Genomic DNA, 20515 nt, shown 5'->3' on the forward strand with positions numbered 1-20515 from the left:
CCAGCTCAACGTCTCCACCACACAAGGCCTTCCATTTTCGCCAGCGGCCTACTTCCGTCGTCTGCTACCGCGTGACTAGCCACGCCCATAAATCATGTCTCAGGAGGCCCGCCGGATCACGTACACAATGTACACCCCTGAAATGGCCCCGAAAATCCCCCCAACTCGCGGAGACATCCCGCGTTTTACGCTCCCACGGGCTCTTGTGGACGGACCAGCTGGGCATTGCTACACGGAACAGGACATTTGCTTTCTTGAGTGTAAACCCCTTCGGGCAGATTGCCTGGGAAACCGGACGAAAATACGCATAAATACACGGATCAAAACACAGCCGCCACACCCGTGCCCGGTACAGCTGTGACAAGGGGGGAACAACCTCATTACATTACATCTGAAGTAGGATAAATGCAGTGGCGCGCTGAACCACTCAACTCAGCATAGCTTTCACCCTTCGTCTTATAGCCAAAGGGCCCGTTTTGTTCTCGAGAAAACTGAGAAGTTCCTAGAAATATCTGGCGATTTCAACACAGATTTTTGTAACGTAGTTTGCACCACCATCGATCACGAGTAAGTACTTGATCCAGTTACAGGGACACAGGCAGAGCTGTTTGTCAAGTTCCCGGCTGCTCCAACCCCCTGTACAGCGTCACCCCTAAAAAGAAATCCCTATCTTTCGTCTCTGTGGAAAATTCCCACGCCTCTGGCTACCAGGCGTTGCCCAAGCGTTGGGCATGTTTGCCAGCATGCACGCATATATAAAAGCCGCGGGAAAATGTTGGGGGAAGATTATGTTTCACCCGCCTGCCCGGTTGGGTGAATGGAGGACGGAGGCAAACAAGATCCCCTTCCACCTGCGCTGCTTGCATGCACAAACACACTATCAGGTCGGCCCGCCAAAGCTCCGGGTTTGTCTGACAGCGGTGGCCATTAAACCAGGCGCAGTGGGACGTGGAGGACAAAGTTGGGCGGGGGCTCGGAAGGAGAACAGACAAGCTTTGGTGGACAGATTTCGACCGAAAATGGAACTAGATGGTTATACACTGACGGGGAAGGTTCTCTAGATTGTAATATAACACTAACAGGACATGGTCATTTAAATCAATGATGTATAGAAAAGGGTAAGAAAGCGGATCGAAAACAGTGCGTGATGGTGCATGCTGACGCCACACGAATTGATGCAGGAGAGGAAGAGGAGGAAAAATGAGCGCCGCGCCGAGAGGGGCGTATATGCAAGCCGGACCAAAACACCCCCGGACCGAACAAACGCCATACCCAGCACCCTCGCCGGGCCCCAAAAGATAACCACAAAACGCTCGCTTTCGTCCAGAGCAGCCACACTTTCATCCACCCAATCGACGTGTAAGGACATATATTACCACATTTAGGTAGAAAAGGAGAGAAACTGCGCCTAGATTAGCCGTTTCCAGCTATTTTTACGGACTATCGCCTGACAACCTCCGCGATTCTCCCCCGGCTTCATGAAAATACTTACTGCGCAGAACATATGCGCAGTAAACATCTGGCATGGTCTATTATTTGTAGGGGTGGCAGCCATTGTCGCAGAGCTGCGTATCGAAATGGAAAGCTATCATTTGTAATCAAAGAATATGAAAATGCATAACAAATAATACGGCATACATGTTTCAATAAATATCAATGTGAATAAACACTAATAATAATGACACAAAACTATATTTTGCATAGTGTCATGTGACGCTTCAAACATGTCCTCCCTAAATCGAAGTGTTGGGTCAGCCCGAACGTTTCCGGCAAGGGGAATGTACTCGTGCGAATATCTGTTGTAAATTTGGGGCCAAAAATTGTACCAAAAACCGTCGAATCAACCCGGATTTTCGAGGGGTAGCTAACCCTGACATATCACCGTATGTTTTAGGGGCCATCGGTGGACAGTCTAGTTCGACACCGGCTAGGAAAGAGCCCGCGCCGACACCCGGGTTGTTTCTAGGACGGCTTTGTGTGAAGGGAACGCCATTGTTCGACTGGGCCGGGGACGGGTTGTTGTCTGGACTACTACCCAACTACCGCGACATTTCGGACGATTCTCTCTTATTCCAGTCAGGTTTTCCTCACAGACGCGTCAGTAAGTACCAGGAGAAGCCCTCCGCATTGTTTCACGTTTGTGGCGTAGCGATTAGAGACATGTTTGTGTGATTGCTGTGGGGAAAAGATTGGGAATTCTCCCCAGCAAATTTGAGACTTCTAGTCGCCATATTGGACTCATTTTTATTCATGTTGGTTTCCTTCGTTGAAGATGGGGAGCGTGCTGCCTACCGGCTAACCACCGCGGTCGTCAAGCCTCAACACAACCAAGAACCATTTCTCCAGGTACATTAGAGTGTGGTGGTGCCTATAATTTCTGCCCGCATTTTTTGCTGATTTGTCGCCCAATAGGAGCGTTAGGAGTCGTTATGCGAGTAAGAGCGGTAACTTATTCAAACACACCCGGGAAATTATCTGGATAATGTGACATCACGCGCTGACCCCATAACCTCTAGAGTAGAATGGCGCTAAATTCAAACTGATCCAAGGGCATGGTTCTTACCTATCGCTTTCTCTCTAACAAACTGAGGAGCTTGCTTAGGAACTCTGATTTTCACTGTCACCAATCACTCGAATCAGTGCTTCTCCACTCATTTCTGTGCAGTGCTGTGATGCAATGTTGGGGTATGACTTCGATGTAAGGGTTTTCTGGTACAACGCAAGGCGGTGTAAGCCTCCTTACGAGTGCCCTACATGCCGCAGAGTGTATAAGAGCTTCTCTGGGATTGAGTATCACTTACTGAACTTTGATCACAGCAACCCAGAAAGCAACCCCAGCACACCAATGAGGAAGGGATCTCGGAAAAGCAGGCACCACCGGTCCGGTCGGCGCTCCCCGTCGCCTGTAGACATTCGCTCGCCTCAAAGAGAGACGTTGACATACGAGCAGGCGCAGAGACTGGTGGAGGTCGACTTGGACGGGCGGACACATCGTATCGACATTACAGAATGCCTCGAAATCGTGACTGAGGACGAGATCGAGGAGGAAGTTGAGAACAAGGAAATAGAACCAAATGTCGACAACAAGAGCAAAACTCCCATCAAGAACAACAAAAAGGAAGACAAACTGAAGAAGGATGTGACAGGGGTACAAGTGAATGTTGGAAAGTTGCCAGAACCTTCCTTCAAGCAGCTTGATGACTATGTAGAACCCCCAGATGTTCCTCCACGTCCAAAGGCGTACTTCCGTTTCATTGAGAAGTCTGTGGAAGAACTTGATGAGGAAGTTGAATATGACATGGACGAAGAAGACTATGCCTGGTTAGAGATGGTTAACGACAAACGTAAAGGTGATAACATGCCACCTGTTTCACAAGAAGTTTTTGAGACGTTAATGGACAGACTAGAAAAGGAGTCATACTTCGAAAGCCAGAGTTCTGGGAAGGGCGACCCGAGTTCGTATATCGACGAGGACGCAGTGTGCAGTATATGCCAAGACGGCGAATGTCAGAACAGCAATGTGATACTATTCTGTGACATGTGTAATCTTGCGGTTCATCAGGAATGCTACGGTGTTCCCTACATTCCCGAGGGACAGTGGCTATGTAGACGATGCCTCCAGTCTCCGTCGCGAGCTGTGGACTGCGTGTTGTGTCCCAACAAAGGTGGTGCTTTCAAACAGACAGACGACGCGCGGTGGGCCCATGTGGTCTGTGCGCTATGGATTCCAGAGGTCTGTTTTGCAAATACGGTATTCCTGGAGCCGATAGACAGTATAGACCACATTCCCACTGCTCGCTGGAAACTGACCTGTTATATCTGCAAGCAGCGAGGAGTCGGGGCGTGCATCCAGTGTCACAAGGCGAACTGTTACACAGCATTCCATGTCACCTGTGCCCAGCACGCCGGGCTCTACATGAAGATGGAGCCCGTACGGGAGACGGGCGTGAACGGGACGTCCATTAGCGTACGCAAGACTGCATACTGCGACGTCCACACGCCGCAGGGCTGGGATCGCACGAGGCACATGATGAGCGAGGAAGACGAGGATGTTCCGAAGGGAATGTCGGCCAAGAAAGCCAAGAAGTTCAAGGAGGAGAAGTCCAGGCAGAAGATGAGGAAAGCCAGGAAGATGCTTGCTGAGAAGAGATCGGCTATGCCGGTGGTGTCTGTGCCCTACATACCATCAAACAAGTACGTAACCTTTCTTCTCTTTTCTATAAGATAGATATTACCAATATTGCTCTCTGTCCTGACAACCTGTATCTGTCGGATTCTGTCCTATATCCATTCTGTGTTCTTTTTGGCCGCTTTGTCAGCTTTTCTATTTTCGCCAATGGCAGAATTGTTCATTGAATCTGATCTCTTCCAGCAAAAACACAAAGATTCCTTTAGAATTATCAGATCATGTTGAATTATCATGCATGTGCAAAAGTTGATTTGAATACCTAAAGATGCTTTTCTGTAAAGCACTTCATTTTGAAATATCTGTTTGACTTTGACTTTATTCACTTAAATTTAAAATCACAAATTACAACACAAATGTAAAAGCCACTTGAAATGATTTCTTGGTAATGAATTAGAAAGCAAAGAAACCCAGTCAAGTTATTCAATGAAAGAATTCAAGATATAGTTCAGGACACATGCATCTGCGCCAGCGGTAAAAAAAAAATCTGTTTCTTGAAGACAACCAGAGGTAGTGGATCCGGATATTGCATTGGCGGCAGGCTTGTCTGATCCGTTCCGCTTTATGATTTGTCACTGCCGAGTCGGGGTGTGGCCACTGTTGGTGATCAATATCGGAGATCTGTACTCCTTCAGAAAGTACTAGTAAATGAAATCTGAACATAGTAACCTCATGTTTACAACACCCCATTGGATTTTGGCTGTGCGTTTGAAATCTCCATAACAACTGTGACTGTATTTTTTGCGGCTTGATCAATATTGCAAACCTTGTCTTTTGCCATGGCTAGTTTTGAGTAGGTGTCTTTGCCATTTCTAATTCTATCAACATTGGCTTCTCCCTTTCTTGATTCTGATTGGCCTGCTTATCATTTTCCAGTTCGTCTTCTCTCCCTACTGTGAGGTAAGGGCCTTTTGTTCACCTCTGTTTTTGTTTACGGTGTGTTGATGAGTCTGTTGTCTTGACCTTCTGTTGTTGTTGTTTATTGTTTTCGGTTACAATTCTTTTGCTCTGGGTGTCTCTGCCGATAGGGTTTCCAAGATCGTGTCCAGAGTATCACTACAGCAGAAGCAGAAGTTCTTCCAGCGGCTGCACAGTTACTGGATGTTGAAGCGGCAGTCAAGGAATGGAGTCCCACTGCTGAGGAGGCTTCAGGCTCACCACCAATCACAGAGGAACAAGGAATGGGTAAGTCAATCAATCCACCAATCACAGAGGAACAAGAAATGGGTATATTTCACCAATCAACCAATCATTAAGAGGACCAGTGGAAGCGACAGAAAACACTTGATGAAAGGTATCAGGCAACAACAAAAATCTCAACATTCATATTCATTGTTTGCAGAAGGAGGAAAGTGAGAAACACCGTGCGCTGAAGGAGCAGCTTCAGTACTGGCAGCGTCTCAGGCATGACTTGGAACGGGCCAGGCTATTGGTGGAGCTCATCCGCAAGCGAGAGAAACTTAAACGGGAGCAGGTAAGGCTCAGCAGATGGCACTAACGCTTCACACTAACTGTAAATGATTGCTAAACCACTTTTAATTGCACGATCCAAAAAGCCCAACCCAACACTGTCAGAATGTAGAAATCTAGATGATGGACATGTGGTCACTGTCTTATTGGCTGAATCAATCACAAATTCGATAAAATTTAATGTTTTATGAAACCCACATTGTTAGCCTGGTGGAGACTCAACACATGCAGAAGCCACTAATTTTCCATACATACAAGAAGTCTGGTTGAGTGTAACCACGATAAAAGTGGCTGTAGCTGCCTCTAACCCCACTAACTTTGCAGAAGTCTAATGTTGTTCAAACTCTCCAGGTGAAAGTGAGTCAGCTGGCCATGGAGATGAGGCTGACGCCGTTCCTCTTCCTTCTGCGCCGCACGCTCGAACAGCTGGAGGAAAAGGATGCTGGGAAGATCTTCAGCGAGCCAGTTCCCCTCGACGAGGTGAGTTGTTGTGATTTTTACAAACACAAGGCTGACATTGCTCCTGGTAGATACTTTATTACAAAAATTCTGTTGTTTTCCCCTTCATATCACAGAAATTTAGCCATCTCCCTGCTGCTTTATTCTGTAGCCAGCACAAAACTTGGTAGAAGGAGAAGTTCAATAAAAGAATAGTAGTCCCAACAAAAATTCCTCTATAGTTTTTGTACTACCACACTGTAACCCAAAGCTTTGAGTATCAAACAGATAACGGCCTGTACCCACATACCAATTTTTAATTTTCTGTCTCCTTCTGCAGGTCCCAGACTATCTGGAGTACATTAAGGAACCCATGGACTTCGCCACCATGAGAACGAAGGTCGAAGGGCACCAGTACCGCAGCTTAGATGACTTTGAGAGGGATTTTGAGCTCATCATTAGGAACTGCATGACATACAACGCTAAGGACACCATCTTCTACCGGGCAGCCCTCAGAATGAGAGACCAGGTCAGTCCTCAACCCTCTCCCAGCTGCCTAAAGCCCCTGTCACACATGGCCGAATATGGCCTGCTGAACACTGCTGAAATCCCCCAACCATGGTTAGGTGTAGTGCAGCTGTGGTTGGCTGGTGTTCGGAAAGGTCGGCTACCGATTTGGCTGCACCAGCCGAATGTTTCAAAATGTTTTAACTTTTAGGTGTGGATGGGAGGTTCGGCCATGATTGGCTGGTGGTTGGCTATTCGGACAATTCGGATGATGTGGCTATCATGTGGGACATGTTCAGAGATTCAGGAAGCTAGGATTGCATGAGGCACCCTCTAATACTTCTCGTAAGTCTGAAAACTCTGATTTCTTGTTGTACAGGGAGGTGCCATCATCAGACAAGCGCGGCGGTTGGCTGATCGAGCGGGGTACGACGCTGACTCCGGCATGCACACATCCGAGGCACCCAAGGTGGAAGAGACCACCACGCTCAGGCTAGAGGATGGTAAGGGTTCTCTTAATTAGATCAGCACACGTCACTGCCTGCTTATATCCGAGTGTCTTCTGCGCTTCTGCTTTTCCAGTTTAAAAAAATATAAAGAAATGTTAATAAGATGGTTGGAGTCCTTTCTTGAGAAAACCAGAGAACCCAAGAAGAAATGCTTTACCTTCCTTAAATATGATGCAAACAGTACCACGATAAATTGTGCTTTATCAGCTTTGTATGCGATTCTAGTCATGCTGGCTGTGTTACTTGTGGCTGGAAGGGACCATCTCAGAAACTCATGCACAACTCATACTGAAGTGTAGTTATTGTAGTACCATTCATTCGTTTGTTGGCTGCTGAACATTTCTGAATAGATACATAGAATCTAGTCTAACAGAATAGATTGCTATGAATAGTCTGAGTGAGAAAGAGTTGAAGGAAAGCACAGAGAGAGAACACCAGAGGTAAGAGTTTCAGACCCATCACTGCACAGTAAAAATAACTTGTGTGAATCGCTCACTGCTAACAATCTATGTAGATAACCTGTGCTTAAGGCTTGTAGACAGTCTCTCTACTTTGTTAACAGGTTACTGTTCTTTCTTCCTTGTCCTTCAATGTGCGTGGACCCATGCTTGTGATGTTGCCTCTTGTTTCCTGCTCCCTCCTTCCCCTCCTCTCTCAATGTTTCACCTGCGTGTGTTATTGCCCACTGCTACTCTCTGATAGCCTCTACTAAAGGCAGCAACAGAAAGAAGAAGAAGAACAGGACAACAGCGGCAGAACATGTATTGGAATTGCACCAAGTATCTGGGCTTATCATGGGAGGAGGTATGACAGTGGGGTTTATACTGGTAGTTGGGACAGGATTGGTTATAGTGTATCTATAGAGGGCAATATACATATACATACAGTCACTTAAGGAACTACTGACGGCTTTCTTCAATATGGAAAATTTAACCAAGCTTTACTCAAACTTCGATCGACACATGAATGATCATGAGAGTTGAGATGGTCTCTTAGTCTTGCCAGTTGTTAGTAACACAGGGCTTTAAAAACTTGGGAGGTTGCAGAAAATGTTTGTATTTTCATTACCCAAAACATCCAAATATTCTGTACCAAATGTATTACTTGTCTAAATAGATAAACAAAAATAAGTGCATGCATTTGAAGCTCTAAGACTTAATCTTCACACCCTCTATCTGTGTCCTGTACTTTCCTATGTGTACTTCTCCTAGGCTTGTGACATCTGAAGTTTCTTATTGCTAACTGTTTGCTAGTCTGTCAGATGTAAAACATACTGATTAGGTTTAAATATATTGTGTTAATACATAGCATTCACACAATGTAAGGGTCTGACTTTATGGTGTATTTTTTTGCGTGCAGTGGACAACCTGTTGATACCAGAGAATAGAGCAGACATGACTTTGGAAGACCAGCTGAAAGAACTACTAGAGAAACTGGACATGACCACTACCATCAAGCATGGAGGTACATCTACAACTTACAAGACAAACAGTTATTTTATACACATTGGCAGAATGCAATTGACATGATTGTAATGATTTATCACAGTGAGTTTTGAATAGTACAGGTGTCTTTGGTTTATTTTTTTTTTCTTCTGTATTTATCCCTTCCAAACACAGTACACAACACATTCCAACTAATGTGACTATGAACACTCATTCCTTTCAATAATTTTCACCATATGAGCATGTTTTTTAATTAAAGAAATCACCATTTCCTTCCTTTTTGAATGCTTACCCATGCAGAAACATTAAGTGGTGGGTATGGCATCTCATATTTTGTGATGTATCTCTTGCATACTCTTGTTTAGATGATTTTGTAAATATCTCTATGGTGTATTTTTCCTCTATGATTCCTGTTTAGCACATATCAACTTGAACCTTGGTTTCAAAATATATGTATCCCTTTGAGATGTACTTCATTAGCCTGCAGTCCAGTCTTGTTAGATTTAGTTCTGCTCCCTAAGATCTGCTACCTCTCCAACAACTTGGGAAGCAGTCATGGGGACCTTTTCCTGTATGTAAATTGGCCTGCTTTGACGTACACCAAGAATGTACGTTACCTTGAGGGCTGGCATACAACAACTAACAAGGCTAGACTCCAGGCTAGTTCTTCATATCTTCATGGTGTTTGTTAATTCAGTAGATCTTGACATAGTCATAGATAACCTCCGTTGTGGATAGTACTGACAGTGAGAAATTATTACCACGACATGGACTTACCAAGTCTGGATTTGTTTTTGTTTCCATCAGGAGCACGGTCGAAAAGAGCCAAACAGCTGCGCCGAGAAATCAACGTGATCCGGAGGAAGCTGGCGCTGCAGCGAGAACAGCGAGAAGAGGAGACGCCGGTCGAACCTCCCGCGACGCCAAAGAAGAAGAAGGATAAAGAGGACAAGAGCAACTCTGATTCAAAATCTAAAGGTTAACTATCCATTCCTTGCACTCATGGCTATACAGACATCAGAAATACTTGTACAGCACCAATTTCACCTGCACTAACCTGTATATGGAGGTGGTATTTCCAGCCCAGCTATATCATCATAAAAGAATGCACTACACTTCTCAACAAGATTAGAGCTATCATTCAAAGTTTGCTACATGCCTTTGCTGATCATCCTCCCATGGCAGGGGCAGCGGCTCCGAATTCCTTCTCCACCCCTTACCCCTGCCGAATAACATGGCATCTTCTACTCTGCGACCCGATTCCAGGGACACGCTCTCAGCCAATCACGTATCACAGAGAAAATCTTCAACGCACTTTACATTAATATTTATGAGATGCGCTAGCTATCGGAACCAATCATGTCGGCTATTCAGTGACAAATAAAAACAAACATGGCGTCGTCTCGGGAAGAGAACTTTTGCGATGCAGGCCGCTGCGGGCGTCGGCGGGGCGCTAGCGTGTGCTGGAGGCTGCGCACGGATCCCGCCGAGCACGGGGAAGGTGTTAACTCGGTGACTTTGCCCCGCACGGCCTCCCCAACGCGTTAACGGGCTCGTCACCGGGCGGCGGCGGAGTCGCCGGCGGGGAGGGTGACGTCCCTTCGCCGCCCAAGTCAGAAATGGGGTCATGCCAAATAAGGCAAGCTCATGAATATTAATATTCCTGGGGTCGTAGAGTAGAAGATGCCATGTTATTCGGCAGGGGTAAGGGGTGGAGAAGGAATTCGGAGCCGCTGCCCCTGCCATGGGAGGATGTTGCTGATGAGTTTATGACTTTAGTTTGGACTGACTCAAGTTTCATGCATTGCAGATGAGGCTGGCACTTCTAATGGCAACTCCAATAATGCATCACCAACCAAAAACTCCAGGGGGCGCTCCAAAAGCAGGAAGAAGTCCAGATCCAAGTCTAGTGAGAGTGAGGCAGCCCTTGTCCCCACCAGCCCATCCGTACAGGGAGGAGCCACCACTGACCCAAAGCCAGGTCAGTGTATGGTCTACCTTACTGGGCTAGAAATACTCTTTTTTTTCTTTGCATACCAGCAAATTACCTGCACCTAACAAACTTTACCTGTACCACTTTGTGCTAAAAGTAGATTTTAGGGAGTACTGATCAAGCTGGAAACTCTTTTCTTTTACACAACCAGTAATTGTTCTCATCTGCTTAAATTTTGATGCCTATCAGACGCCTTCCTGAGAGCTTCTGACTGGAGTATTAGTAGCTGATATAGGTGACAGGTGTCTGATAGGCATTGAAACATAACCAGGTGAGAGACATCACTGATTGTGCAAAAGAAATATCCTAAGTTCTACCTACCTGACGAAATTTTTTTCGGGATCAACTGAACCTCTCTTGATATTTTTCTCAGTAGCCACTCCCGAGCGACCCAATGAGAGCAGCACTCCCAGCACGCCAACCACCCCATCCACGCCCGGCGTCGGCAGGCGAACCTCCGTACTCTTCAACAAGAAAGCCAAGTCCAAGCCATTCCAGGACTCTGTCTCCCCTTCCAAGTCCCCAAAGTCTCCCGGCCACAAAAGGGGGCCGGGCAGACCCCCGGGAAGACCATCCAAAAACAAGAAACAACAGCAGAACGGGGAGCATGCGTTAGCTAGTATACAGGAGGGTAGTGCCTTGCTGAACGCTGACCAGAACCAAGCCACTGACTTTAGCACGCTGCGCAAGCGCGCCCGCAGCACGAGCAGCAGCAGCAATGAGAGCAGCAGCCAGAGGAAAAGACCGCGGGCGAACTCCACGGACGCGTTCGACACGGAGACTGCCGTCCCCCCAATAAGGAGAGTTTCACGGTGTACAGAACAGACACGAGCAGACCCAGAAGTAGCTCCGAGTCAGATTCCAGCTCCACCAGCGAGACCAGCGACACCAGTAGTAGTAAACAGAGCAAAAACCGGGACACAAGAAGGGACGGAAGAGAGTAGCGAGGAATCCTCTGGTACGGAGGGAGAGGTTATAGCTGATCCCAACAAAAAGGGACCAGGAAGGGGAAAGGGTAAGGCTAGTTTTGAACCGTTCTGTCTGCCTTGTTTGCCTCAGAGAATGGACCAGCATGACACTAACAGAAACAGAAAACTGAGAAGGGTGAAGAAAACTCCCCAACAGTCAAATAATTAGACCAAGTGATAGTTGAGATGATAATGAAATGAGATGTTTGCCTTGTAATGTTGTTGGGCTCTCTTCAAAACCATTGTCTCTATTGAAGCAATACGCATCCATTAACTAGATAACAAAAATGTTTCTTGTTCCCGTAGCCAAGTTGCTGAATCGGACTTCGACGAATCTAGAGGATGAATCGGACACAGATGATGTCCCTATTCAGCCGCTGGACTTGGTGTGGGCCAAGTGTCGAGGGTATCCCTCTTACCCAGCTTTGGTGAGTGCCGATAATGTAAGAAACTTTCTTGAATTTTGCAGGAGAGGAGCTTAGTGGGGGAAAGGTCACTGACTTTGAACTGGTGGCTCTCAGATTTAAGTTGTTCTGTTTTCAGTTGATACTGTTTTGATACTGTCTTCAACATTTAAACATTTTTGGTAGCCTTTATTGATACTGGACTTACATTTAAGTTTTAATTTAAAGGAACATGTCTCTTTTTTTAATCAAATCTATAGATATGTTTGACATTATGTTCGACTTTAAACTTTTCTAATCGTTAGCTTTTTCCAAATTCCAAGTGCACTTTGGTAGGTGTACTTCGTTTCCATTTTTGTTGCCAGTTTTGAATCTTGGAAAATAAGACAAATATTGGGAGAAAAATAAGACAACTATTGAGAGCCACCTGAAGGTAGTGACATCCCTAGCAGCCGCATTTCCCCAGCACCTGCCTTGCATGGATAAGGTCTCGCCACTCTCCCACTAGCAGCTTTATAAAAGGACACTGTCCATTGGATAAGCACTGCTAAGAAATTGGACTAAAGTTGTGTTTGTCCAGTGGACAGTCTGTAACATGCTTGCATCATCCCGCTTGGTTAGAAGGTAGGAGTAAAGGAGCATGTTGGCAGAACGCACTGCGAGAAACCCGGATTTGTCACAGTTTCTGTTGGATGTTTGGTCAATCTCGCATCAGAATTTTGCCGTTGCAGATTTTTGATACAACGTTTGAAAACTATAGATGGAATATCATCCTTAAATACATGAATTGGACTTAAACAAGACAGTCTGCCAAAGTGTTTCGCACAGATGCAGTGCATTCTGCCAACATGCTGACTAAAGAGGTGTACAAATAATTTTCACGCAATGCTAGAAGCTCTGCTAGCTTGGTAGGTATGTGCGTAATAACTAACCCCTGTCATAGGTACTGGAATTTGTTTCCTAAGAGTAGTAACTTAGTATAGTTGCATGTGCTCATAAAGCTTATACTTGCTGTTCCATACTGAAAATTTTATCCCTAGATGTGTTTAGATCTATGTTTATTTACTCAAATGTAAAGTCTTGTTTTTTACGATCTTCTGTAGATTATTAACCCAAAGATGCCAAGGACAGGCTACTTCCACAACGGGGTCCCCATCCCTGTCCCTCCCATGGAGGTGCTGAAGGGGCGGCCTCAGGTTCCCGAAAACGAGGAGCTTTATCTGGTTCTCTTCTTTGACAACAAGCGCACGTGGTAAGGGTTGCAATCGATTTATTACAGTACTCTTTAGCTGTACAGTAGTCTGTCCAGTCTATTGTGGTTTGGGCAGGCTCTATTCAGGGCTGCTGGACGTCTTCCCTGTTAGATTTTGTGCAACAGGAGTTTAATATGAGCCCACCTAGTGGGGCTAATCAAACTCCTGCCATGCAAAACTCCTACAGGTGCAAACCTTCAACAACCAGGTAACCATTTGAGCTGGGTGGGGGAAACAACGACAGCTCTGAAGAGAGCCTGCCCCAACCACAATAGACTGGCGGAAATAAGTGGGCAGTATGTGGGGGGATTCAAGTAGTGGCATTAACTCGATACACCCTACAATCCCCTCCATAGTTCCATTACATTAATGAAAATGCTTGGAAGTCCGTAATCTCAATTTCTTGTTGTTTCTTGCAGGCAGTGGCTGCCGAGAGAAAAGCTACACCCTTTGGGCGTTGACTCCAAGTTGGACCATACCAAGATGAATGAGGGGCGAAAGTCCTCCATCCGAAAGTCGGTCGCAATCGCATTTGACAGAGCAATGAACCACCGCCAGAGAGTAGAAGACGGCATCAGGGATTCATCAAATGAATCAAGTGATTCAGAAGTAATCTAGAACAAAGATACTTTCACAACAAGTGGGGAAGGTTCTGTTTTGGTTAGGAACAGTTTTCATAATTTTATATAGGGTTTGATTTTATCAGAAAAACATCCCGATAATTCTGGAAATATTTATTCGTCGATTTTCTAAATCCAGTCTGCTAGAAATGGTTTTAAAACAAGTCATAATTTCCTCTCATTGCAACCCAACTGTAATAGTTGTATGTTTTTTGTTTGTTTATAAATGTTGGTTTTGTCATAGCATGTCCTTAACTGTAATGATTTATGTGTGAGTTTCAGATAGAGAAAATAATCAAAAGTAATGCTTTTGACAATCCGTGGTAGTTCTAAAAACCCACACGGTTAGGTGCAGCCGATAGTCCTGATAATTTTCTTTCCTAGTCCATGTCTTCTGAAAGAATGAGGAACTCCAGAAGGGAGACTGAGATCTCAGGGACTGTGGTGTACATGTGTGAATAGTCAGATTTTATCCTACAAGAGATCGCACTGTATAATAGAGAGAGAAAAGACTGGTGGGTTCTTTGGGTGTAGAGCGGAGAGGATAGCGTATGTTCATTGGGAGGTTACAGTTATGTTCACGGTGAGCTCACGTTTCAGAGCTCGCGGTACAAGTCCCTACAACTACCTGTATGCGTAATAGCAAAGTTATAAAGTAGTCAATTTACAGTACCTCGTATAGGTTAATGTTGATCTCAATTTGTGGGGAGAGAAAATAAAATGATAGGCACTTACGTCTATCACTTCTTGTGCTTGTGCTCTGAAACATTGGCTTGCATTGTAGTTTGTCAAGAAGACCAGTGCCCCAAATTTTGTCTCTGCTCCTGTGTGAAATGTTTCTGTCACTGTATAAAAAAATGATAATTTTTCACGTGGGGTAATGGTGTAGGCATCAAGCTTGTAAATGTCCGGCAGAGAAATAAAATTAAAAGTAGCGACAGTCAAATTCATAGTTCACCCGACTTGCCTCGCAATGTTTGAGTTCTTGTAGTTCAATGTATGAATTCACATCTTTGCTCACTCTAACACTACAGAGGTCATGGAGTAAGTGCTTTAGTTGTAATGTAAAGTCAAGTAGCCACGATTTTAAAATTTATGCTATATGGACCACCAAAAATGACTATTAAATTGAGATTGTACAGCTTACAGTGTATGTTGTGTGCTTGGATGATATTTTGTGTCTTCATTATTAATCATACTCATTAGCAGGCTTATGAGTAAAGTTTTTTTGTGCATGTAATAACGAGCAAGTCAGCAGAATGTACAGCACATGTGCAAAACCCATAACGTATTGTGCATTGCCACGTTGGCAGAACATCTCATGCAAGGTCATATTCGTTTGACATGCCATCTACTAGTAATTTTCAAATGTGTCAGAAGAGATATACCAGTAGTCTGCAATGTGCAAAATTCTGTTGCAACGTTGACCCAACAACGTCCAACAAAGACCGTGAGTAATGAAGGTTTCAAGCAGGCACAGCATATTCTGCCGATATGCTATAATAATGCTATTTTGTGATCCTATGTCACTTATAGTACATTTGTACTACAGCTAGATCCATCCAATCAGGTAGCCTGTCCACCCCTCATCAATGGTTTGTTCCTTCCTCATGAATATGGATGAGCGGCCTGATTAACTATTCATGAGCTGTGGATTTCCGGATTTGGAGGGTCCGAACCGCACGTCAATATAAGCACATGTGATCGACCATCTCGTGCATTGGAATGTAAGGTATGTATACCGTAGTTTGGTGGTCCATGTATTGCCTGGGGTTATATAGATACCACTGATGTTCTCTTTAGACTACGAAACCCTCGTATGTTTTTATAAATGAGGTTGGATCAAACATGGTTTCCCGGCGGGTTGGAAGCGTGGGGTTATCACACGGTAGCCAGTGCCCGGGATGGCCAGATTGGGATCCGTATTTTCCAGGAATCAGCGGGAGCTGTGGAGTCTTCCTGGAGAGGTACTTGAGAGCTCAACTTCCCGGAATTAAAAAACGAATCGTTTGAAAATCGATCTGTTGAAACACTTGGTTGCGGGGTTTTTGTATTTTACACAACTAGCAGATCCCAACGGGTTTAGGAAGTACCCAGAGGGGAAGTACCCGGGAATACCACACACGACGTTATGTAAAAACGTTCAACTTCAAGTGCATCCACGTTACAGCTCTCATCTTTGGGACTGGATGAAGATTTCGTCACAGTCAAGCAATTAAACAATTAATTACAGTACCGGTAACCAATCATCTTGATTACTCTCCTGTTAAGTGTGCAATTTATTCCTGCTATTGAAAAATAGTAAAATCAATATTGCCTTGGGTAGAATACTTATCAGTTGACTTATCATTGATAAGGTAACATACATATCATAATGTTATATATACATGTCAAAGTGTGTAAGCAGGCACTGAATCTTGTTCAATGTTTGTTGTTGACTTTGCTAAGCCAGGGCTTATTTTTTGAAGTTATGCAGTCCAGCTCCTGTACTGAATCTCCCATCGCTAGCAGATCCTTCAGGGGCAAAATAATTTGACGCAAACCGGCAAGGCAGTGTCCAGTCACAGAGGTGGATACGGCCTTGCCGGTTTGTTACAACTTTGCCATGGAAGGATCTGCACGGAGATAACAGCTCCAGGGCCAACGCAATGCCCAAGAAAATTTTACCACAGCTGCCTTCCCGAGTTAGTCCCTACATCACGGTAGTACATGCTTGCTGGCTAATTCGGGTATGGACATACATGTATGTTTCTTTCCCTGAAGGGTATATAGCGAAAAGGATTGGTACTAGTATTGCCTCGATCACATATTATGGGTCTGGCATCCAGGTATGGCCTTCCTTGTGGGTACATTATATTACTATTAGCCTCCACCAGACCTTCCTAACGGGGTTAGGATAGTAGATGTGCATCTGACTGGCCTGACGGTCCACTGTCAGGGTTTCATTTCCCTAGCCTCTACCAGGCTTCGGGAGGAGGCTGGAAAGAGTAGAACTCGGCCAAATAGAGAGATAACATGTCAGGGTGAGAGAACAGTTTGCCGCACCCGAAGCCTGGTAGAGGCTATCATTTCCAAATTACTAGGCAAATGAACTCTACAATGACCAAACTCCCCAGGCCAATTGTTCCCCCTATTTGTATAAATTTTACTGTTTTTGAAGTGGCATTGTTAGTCTGGTAGAGACCTTATCTAGGTCATTATCCCAACATAAATGAATCATTTGGCAGCAACCGGTCTTCACGGAGAGGCTGCAAATGACTTCTTGGCACGTATCTCTGCCCTTCATCGCAAGGACAGACTGTCTATGAATACAAAATCCTGCCTACTTAATGTTGCTACCTCTGGATTTTAATCCCCTGGCTTAATGTAACCTACTTGTTGCGGCTAAATGGGCTAATACATCATGGTTCACGGGGGTTTAGACTAAGATTACGTTAACATTAGTGCTCAGTCGGGGATCTACCATCTATCAATAAGCAGCTTCTAGATATACATCACTTTGTAACTGTAAACCATCATGATCAAACACTGAATCCCCAAGTACATTTGTATAAGTTTTTTGTGTATACAGTAGTTCAGGAATGATAATTGATAACACAATTTCTTACTTATTTTCTATAATTAAGAGAGTTTGTTATTCAGGGGTTCAAATGCTACACATAATATGCTAGGAGGTTATACATGTAGAGCACTGACCTCCTTGATGTATGTAAGAAGCAGTAAGATAATTAGTTTTCCTGACTGACTAAATGAGAAAGTAAATTCTATCTGATTTCACTCAAGTTGATTAAACGAGGTTGCGACCCCTCCATAGAAATCCCCATCTTCTGGCTTTTCAGGCAGGTTAGTAATTAAGTTTCATGTCCAGGGTGGGATTCCTTGCCATGGTCTCTGGCATGATATAGGAACTGCATGAATACCCACATTCAAACTCTTGCTGTGCAAGTCATGTTTTCTATGCAAGACTTTTGGTGACATCAGGTTTCCTGGCATGTGCAATTATCATTTTTTCTCACACACAAAGCAAATTAAGTCTGTAGCAGCTTCCAAAGTAAACTGTGTGTAATCCCAAAACGGCCAACATGTGAGCAATAACTTCACAGGTGGCTTGGCTTTAATATGTAACTGTTCTTCAAGTTCAGCATTCTATCTCCCCAATGGCCTCAGTGTGTATAATGGAACAGTCCAACATGAGGATATATTTGCCATGAATGACTGATAGGTTCATTGATAATCCAGTCATTTGTGTAATGTGTATTCTGTAATCCTGTCTGCCTGTCAGTTTTTCATCATCCCTGCATGACTTGTTTGACCTCATTTGAACCAGCGTTCCTCTGAGGATCTTTTAATGTAATCATGTTGTGCACAATGCATGAATGCCTGGAGGTAGTGTAACAATAGTCATATCAGCTTTCCAATAATTCCTGTCTGCTATTAGACAAAGTATATTCTTTGCTTTTGATTGTATTGTATACTCGAGGAAATATTTACTAGTATTGATTTGGGGAGCAAGGAGATTACAAGATCCATGGCATCACATCCCCTATCTAGATCTGCACAGCCCTTCTGGCGTAAAAAAAATATACCACTACAAAAAATAATTAAGCCAGATAAAAACACGTTAAAACAAGTAAAAAATTATGAGCAGAGGCCTAAACCCCTGCTTGGAAAGTACCTTCTGCCCCATAGATGCTGATTGAATATTGATTCCCAGTGTTGTTAAGTCATGATACACCCTGCATCTGGATTAGGCATCTATTGCTTGTCCTGACGTCACCAGCTGACGCAGAAGGCCCAATAAAACAGCACTGGCACATTCTCCACACGATGTCATGCTAGTTCTGCTGTAGGAGAGTCCCTGCACCTCTCAGCCAGATTGCAGCAGAAAGCATGTAGCATTTGGCGTGCCCGCTCGCGTTAATGGAAAGCTTAAACCTCAACGGTGTAATAAGATTTACAGCCCGAACGTCAGGGTCCGTCAAAGCCATCATGATGACACTGTGTCAGCAGGTAAGTGTGTAGTTACATGGTCATGCTGTCAGCTGGGCAATAATCCATTTTTGAAGGGTCTCAATGTCAGTATTGTGCCGCCGCCAACAAGAGGTGGAATGTTTTTAATGCAGGGTAGATATCTCCTGGCACTTGCGCTGTCACTACATCCTGATTGATGCACTCATTTCACGTAATTCTTGCATGCCATCTGCCAAGAGAATGAATGGTTAGAGGATCAACTCGTTTGGTATTTTCTGGCAGTTCTAAGCACAAGCCGATCATTGCCATGCAAAGCTCGGATACAAAAATGCAGGCCAGAGAATGGTATGTTGCTCATTTTTTGTTGATTTGAGAGAATTTTGACTGACTTGCCAAAGTTGAGGAGAGTAGATAAAAAATTACACATTTTGATATCCCATATGGGCAATAGTTTATCATGATAAAGTGATAAGCAATACCAAATGCCTGTAATTAGACATACACTTGTTAACCTCCCTTACCTAAGTAGAGAATTGGTAGCCAAATAGATATATTCAATGTATTGCTGCTGGTAGTCAGAATCTGTTGTTTGTTTGTTTAGCATAACCTGTAAACTGCCTTTCACTGACAGACCAGTTTTGTACAAGCTTATAAGCTAGACCAAACTGCAAGGTTTAAACCACTTACCCCTACTCTTCTCAGGTACATTTGTAAGTGCAGTGGGATCCTTTTAAAACATGCTTCAGGTGTTGCTCTCATCAGGGAGGACAACCCTAACTGAAGCTAGGTACTAACATGGACGTAGAAAAAGATGGTACTAATAATATGTTTTCAACTGAGTCAAGTGAGGAAATACATGTAAAAGAGCTTTTCCCAAGGACACAACAGTGGGGCCTGCAAGGGATTCGAACCCAGAACCTTCGACCACCTAATGCTGCCTTGTTGACCAGATTGTCCCTGATGTCTTTTTTCATAGCATCACACTCGGTATACTTGTTTTGAAAACAGCAGCTCATCTATGATCAAAACATCAGATGGCAGAGGAACAAAAATCAATGCTTAATCAACTTTGCTCACTTTGGTGGCTTTTTTACATTTCAGCGCATGCGCGCTGAAATGTAATAAGACGGATTCTATCCTTCTTTCTTTGGTAGTTTGGTAACTCTGCAGGCCATGCAATACCTGTTTACTTCTTTCCGTTTTGTGGGATATGCAATAGACTTGCTGCCATTTTAATCCATGTTCTTTACAAAAAGAAACTTTATGTAGTAACAGTCTCATCTAGTGACATACCATTGATCGAAGTACGGTTACATAAGTTTTTAGGCGCTAATTTATTGATCGTACTACAAATCTAAAGATGATTGCATAAATTATGTTAATGACAACAATAATGCCGCCTGTCGCTAGATGTCGTTGTTGCATGTCCTGGCGAAGTTTCTCTATTATGTTTGCACTTTTATGTTTGCCTGTTGCATTGTTCTTACTCAGGAATGTCAATACGTTTGATACTTACTCTTTTTAAAGACGGGCTTTCATGTTCAATCATAATTCGCTCGGACCTGCCCAATTTTCTCGGATGGCTATATATAGTATGTTATTTAAGCTACTAGAGAATGACAAAATGAGATAGCTCAACGAGTAGAGTTGCTAAACGATCGGCGGTGCACGTGGCGGGGTCTGGACATTGAGAGTTCGATCCCCGGTGAGGAACTTTTTTTTTAATTTTCTTTTTTTTATAATTTTTTTTA

At 44.1% G+C, this 20515-nt stretch overlaps 2 protein-coding genes across 17 annotated transcripts in view; both read left to right on the top strand.

Moving 5' to 3' along the window:
• The first annotated feature begins 1706 nt into the window (after positions 1-1706).
• Positions 1707-14944, top strand: LOC109471845 (peregrin-like). 15 transcript variants are annotated; one of them, XM_019771334.1, is made up of 17 exons: positions 1707-2101; positions 2273-2346; positions 2818-4194; positions 5063-5086; positions 5215-5371; positions 5529-5660; positions 5984-6136; positions 6435-6623; positions 6981-7104; positions 7813-7914; positions 8470-8574; positions 9363-9533; positions 10366-10536; positions 10922-11563; positions 11823-11959; positions 13024-13172; positions 13593-14944. In XM_019771334.1, the coding sequence occupies exons 3-17, from the start codon at positions 2846-2848 to the stop codon at positions 13789-13791; spliced, it is 3804 nt and encodes a 1267-aa protein (XP_019626893.1). In that variant the 5' UTR covers positions 1707-2101; positions 2273-2346; positions 2818-2845; the 3' UTR covers positions 13792-14944. The 15 variants fall into 15 exon arrangements, with proteins under 15 accessions (XP_019626893.1, XP_019626795.1, XP_019626832.1 ...); XM_019771236.1 differs by having other exon boundaries at positions 1722-2101; positions 2273-4194; XM_019771273.1 differs by having other exon boundaries at positions 1722-2101; positions 2273-4194; positions 6008-6136.
• A 464-nt stretch (positions 14945-15408) lies between these two features.
• The window catches only part of LOC109472175 (cAMP-dependent protein kinase type II regulatory subunit-like), a 43071-nt gene continuing 37964 nt past the window's right edge, over positions 15409-20515 (top strand). The window contains exon 1 of one of the 2 annotated variants that reach the window (XM_019771793.1): positions 15409-15525. The gene's annotated coding sequence lies outside the window, so the exon portion shown is untranslated. Of the gene's footprint in view, positions 15526-18784; positions 18804-20515 lie in introns of those variants that run through there. The other variant, XM_019771801.1, reaches the window with a different exon arrangement.

Source organism: Branchiostoma belcheri, unplaced genomic scaffold (assembly GCF_001625305.1).
Source record: "Branchiostoma belcheri isolate BF01 breed outbred unplaced genomic scaffold, Haploidv18h27 scaffold10, whole genome shotgun sequence".
NCBI lineage: Eukaryota > Metazoa > Chordata > Leptocardii > Amphioxiformes > Branchiostomatidae > Branchiostoma > Branchiostoma belcheri.